This window comes from Lygodium microphyllum, chromosome 30 (assembly GCF_053477565.2).
Source record: "Lygodium microphyllum isolate KBCC chromosome 30, Lygodium_microphyllum_v1.1.10, whole genome shotgun sequence".
In the NCBI taxonomy this organism is placed as follows: Eukaryota; Viridiplantae; Streptophyta; class Polypodiopsida; order Schizaeales; family Lygodiaceae; genus Lygodium; species Lygodium microphyllum.
The window spans coordinates 61,860,001-61,864,901 of NC_141164.1; the positions used below are offsets into that span (position 1 = coordinate 61,860,001).

The 4,901-nt window shown below is 41.0% G+C and overlaps 1 protein-coding gene across 1 annotated transcript; it reads right to left on the reverse strand.

The window, feature by feature from the left end:
- Positions 1-577: 577 nt before the first annotated feature.
- LOC148009918 (uncharacterized) lies at positions 578-4,190 on the reverse strand. Its single transcript, XM_087673162.1, has 3 exons — positions 3,172-4,190; positions 2,116-2,519; positions 578-1,760 (listed from the first exon to the last, which is right to left on the reverse strand). The coding sequence occupies exons 1-3, from the start codon at positions 3,302-3,304 to the stop codon at positions 1,314-1,316; spliced, it is 984 nt and encodes a 327-aa protein (XP_087529288.1). The 5' UTR covers positions 3,305-4,190; the 3' UTR covers positions 578-1,313.
- Positions 4,191-4,901: the final 711 nt, after the last annotated feature.

Consider the following 4,901-nt stretch of genomic DNA (forward strand, 5'->3'; position numbering starts at 1 on the left):
AAAACTCTCTATGAACTTAACTGGGAATATCAATATCTTGAATGCTCAACAATCTACCATCTACAATGTCGTAGTCCTTCAAAGGTTGAATTCAATGATATAGTGATGGAGATACTAGAGCTATTTAGTAACTTAGTTGTGGAAAACATGTCTACAATGTTTAGCTATCTAGTAAGTCAATCTTTCTCATAGGTCCAAATGGCTCAAGCTATTGTTGATTACTTGTTCCTAGTATGGGACAAGTTGTGCAAAGGGTTATGATGGAAACTCCCTACTTTGTATTGATAATGACTCTCTACTTTGGATTGGCAATGAATGCACAATCATGGCTTTGACAACCCTTAAATAGTCTAACACTTCATGCGACATGTACTAGAGGCTTACATATCATATCGAGTTGTCAAGCATATTTTTTATTTGCAAATATGCAGTATTTAATGAAACTATTATGACAACATGCCAAGATTTCTAGTGTCACAATATAAGAGATTTGTTTTAGACCCATACTTTAACAACGTAAATTGTTCCCTAACCCCAACATGCACACATGGCTTGGATATAGTGTCCACCCGCTATTATGGATTATGTTGAGAAGGGACCATCAAACTTGATGCCTAATTAGAGCGACCATGGGCATTTATTAATGCATAGGTTGTAAGTAGCCATAGAAACTTTTGGGTTGGCATAATGTATATCCACTGGTGTCTCGTTTGAAAGATCCATAAGAGACTCATGCATGCCGGGTGACCTTTAAATGATGGCGATTGTCTGATAAAAACACACACTTCTTCCTATCATGGTTCCATTTTTGTGTCCCCCTCGAGGTCAACCTCAACTTATGTTAAGGTATATCAATGAATAACCCTGTTGCATTCCACTTGTGAGCTTGTTCAGTATCTGCAGTTTAGGTTACATAAATCTGGGAGAACATGTCACAGTTACACAATGGTTGCATTCATTTTGCTCCTGGAGATTGCTCTGCATAAATAGATGGGCGTACTGGTTACTGCGGCAAAATGTTGGTTTGATAATGAACCTGCTGGTGAAACCACTGTTGAGACTGCAATTGTTACTCTGGAGATGAAGCTGTTGAAACATCAGTTTCCAGTATGGAGACAATCAGATTTGACAACCAAGGAATCATGTAAATTTTGGATCTTAATGACTTCTGGCACAAGCACCAGCTTTTAGCCATTATGCATAACATATTTTCTTCACAATTATGTAACCAGAAATCAGAAGCTGTTACAGTTTTAAATATAGTTTTCCAAACATCCTATCTTTCAAGATGACCCTTGCAAGTTGGTTTAAGCTCAAGGCCAGCTTGAGCTCCACCAAGGAAAAGCTCCTTCATCAGCTTCCAGAAAGAAGCGACTGCTGTAAGTGATCACATCTTCTTCATCCATTTCTGACCTCAAAACGTGAGGCTGGCTGTGATTAGCTTCCATGGAATAAATCCTTGCGGGTTTGGAAAGTTCATGTGAGCCAATAGGGCCTTCAATAAAAGGCATTGCAATTCGCCCTTCGACAGCATCAGGACTATTAGCCTCACTCACTGCACTCTCTTTGCTTGTTGAAATCTCTTGCGGGAACTTCTCATCACTAGACTCGTTATTGTCTACCACCACTTTACTCATGCAATCACATCCAGTTTTATGGGTAACTACACTGAGCAATTGGTAATGAGGTGATTTCTCAGTTTTGGGTTTGATTTCGTCTCTTGCTAGACTCGCTTGCAATCTATTTGTCAATTTCGCCACCTGAGACACACTTGAGAGTGCAGTCAGTAAGCATAAAACCTCTTGGGCTAAGAAACAAGTGCTTCCACTTAAGCTACAATGTTTCTGTGCACTAACTGGTTGAAGCAGTCTTGAAGTGCAACACAAGTGCCTTAACACTTTCACATATACCTCAGGTTAAGAAGAGTTTGTTGTCCCTGGTTAATTATGTAAGAAGTTAATCAACATCTCTATCCTGTGATGATATAAGCAGCTTGCCACCTTCTTGTCAGACAGCGAGAGATTTGGCTTCGTATGCTTATTGGTTGCTCAATCTATTTCTAAGAAGTGGTGGAGAGCCTATTTGGGGATGAGAGCAAGCTAATGTCTCACATACCTCTTCTTTGAGATGTTCTTTCTCTTGGAGAAGAGCATCAAAGTCAGCTTTCAGGGACTGGTAGGTTAACTTGAGGGCATCATAGTCCTTTTCCAACTGCTTGGTTTTCCATCTTGCACGCCTGTTTTGGAACCACACTGCCACTTGTCGAGGCTGTAGGTTGAGCTCCCTAGCAAGCTGCACTTTTTGATCAGGCTCCATCTTACTCTCCACAGCAAAGCTCTGTTCCAACAGCTTCACTTGTTCAGGAGTCAGCCTCCTCTTCTTCATCTTTGGTAGATAGAGGCATGTATACTCATCCACCAGATCTGTATCATCACCTGTGTCATGGTCAGAAGTCTCTCCTCCTCCATAACCATAGGGCCTCTTAGAAATGGTATGAACATGCTCTGTGCTTCGCTGTTCTGACATGGATGAACAAGAAGAAAATGTGGCCCGAGTCAGATCTTCAATATTCCAACCCAAAACTGCAGTCATTAAGGTCTAGCATCCCTGGGCCCTTTTAAATAGCTCAATAAGAGCTTCAAAGGCCCCATGGTAGTTTATTTTTGCCTAGTAATATTGACAATGAAGCTAGGCTTTGCATACATTCACCCTAAAGTTTCCATAAATTACAAAATTACTATTGAATGTTACAAATTGCAGGTGAGTCCTACTTTCTGCAACAAACACACGCTAGAAGTACAAAAATGATAGTGCCAGTAGAAAACTGTCCAACTCTCTACTAAAGAATACCGCACATACAAATGCCCTATAGTTGCTACATGGAATCTTCAAACATGCCTACATTATTCCTGGGAGTTATACACCAATTCCAAATCACCTGCAAACAACATATGCATAGACTACTCCTGGGTATTATACACTAACACACAACTCTTGAGCACGAGATGCAACATGCCTTCCTAGTGACTTATAAAATAATTCCAAATTGCTCTAAAATGAGCTACTGCACTGTCATACTGTAATTAGGTCCAAGGTAAATTTTGACTAATGCACTTGACATATGAAACACAAATGCAGGATGGCTAGAGAGGCATTATTTTGAGTTACAACCTTGAATCTCAGCCAAAGGTGTGGAGCATGCAACAAGCATGGCCTCAAGGTTACCACAGGCACAATGACGGTCTTGCACTGAGGGGTGCATTAGGAGGATGTTATTGTAGCTATCTCCAGTAGCTCCTCTCATATCAATATGTAAGCGATCCCCAAACCGAGGTGAGAACAAGATGGAAGTCTGAAGACCGTAGAAAAAGACCCAATGTTTATGAAGCTTCTTCTATTCCAACATCTCCTTCATTGCCTTAAAGAGACACTTTTACACAGCTACCCACAAAATGATCCCTTCAGTCATGTACTTGCCGTGGCCCAAGCTCAGAAATTCATTGAGGGTGTAATTGAAAAGGTTCTTTCTTCACAGTGCAAGGGCTAGTTACTTCAGAAAGATGATGCTAAAGCTGGGCTGGCTGGCAACAGAAGGAGAACCAGTCTAATAACAGGGAGTATGTGGTTGAGACTTAAGGGGCAAATGCTCATTCCCAAACCTGGCAGCAGTCCTCATCTCAGGACTGCTCATCTCAGGAACTGCAAATGTCTCAATATCAGGACACGAATGATAGAAAATTTGATTGTAGATTATATGGCGAGAACCTTGAAAAGGCAAGTTCATCTAGAAAATATATTCTTATTTCAAGATTCTTCTTGTGCATACAGAAGAAGGCCAGAAACGTTTTATGGCCTACGCATCGTATGGCTCTAAGGACCTTGGTTGTCTGTGAATGTATGCTCCTTTATGTGAGCTCGAAGGTAAATTACACAAAACATGACAAACAAATATTTGTAGCACTCGATTCTTCATGATTTCATCTGATTTCCATCAACAAATATTTGTAGCACTCAATTCTTCATTATTTCGACTGATTCATATCAACCCTCTTTTGCCCTCAGCATATGAACCCTTCTCCGAATAAGACACATCACAGGCAAACTGTCCAGGATGGTACCCATGTGGGCCCCACAGATGAAGACCCTTTTCAGGAAGCTCTGTTTTAAAAAGTGCACTGGCTCTTCAGGAGCATTGTGTAAGAGGTTCCCCGGATAACAACCCATTTCAACATGGATTTGCATTGCATTTGAGTGTTTTCACAGTGGTGTCACACCGTCGATTTCGCACTGCAAGCCCTTCCCAACACCACTCATTGGTGTAATTGTCCACAGAATCCACTAGAGCACTCATTGGTGTGATTGTCCACACAATCTAGCAAACCACGAATGTGTTCATTTCATGGCAAAATAGCACACACAAAAGTGAAGCCCTGCTGCAATTGATGGTCAAAAAGTGTTCTACAGCAAAGCTGTCTAAGCACAAAGTCAAGAAAATATGAAAAGGAAACTATCCTTGAGAGAGGGCCCCATATTTCACTGACCACTGTCTTGCATATTGCACATCCATTCTCTGTTCTGTAAATATCTGGGATCATGAGAAAGAGACAGGGGAAGAGAGAGAGAGAGAGAGAGAAAGAGAACACAACTGTTCATAAGCAAATAAGGCAATCCTTGCTTTGTAGGGCATGGCACCAAAGTTATGTTATGTCTCGTAGTCATGCCAGACACAGGGCAAAAGCATGGATTTTTCAGTCCACCCATCTCCATGTCATTAAAATGTGCATGGTATGATGAGCATTTTCATTGGCTACTATCAGGGTTCTGGTGCTGACACTGTCACAAAAAGTTTCACACAAATTCCTGCTATAATTCCCACATTGTGAATTACGATAATATCGTGG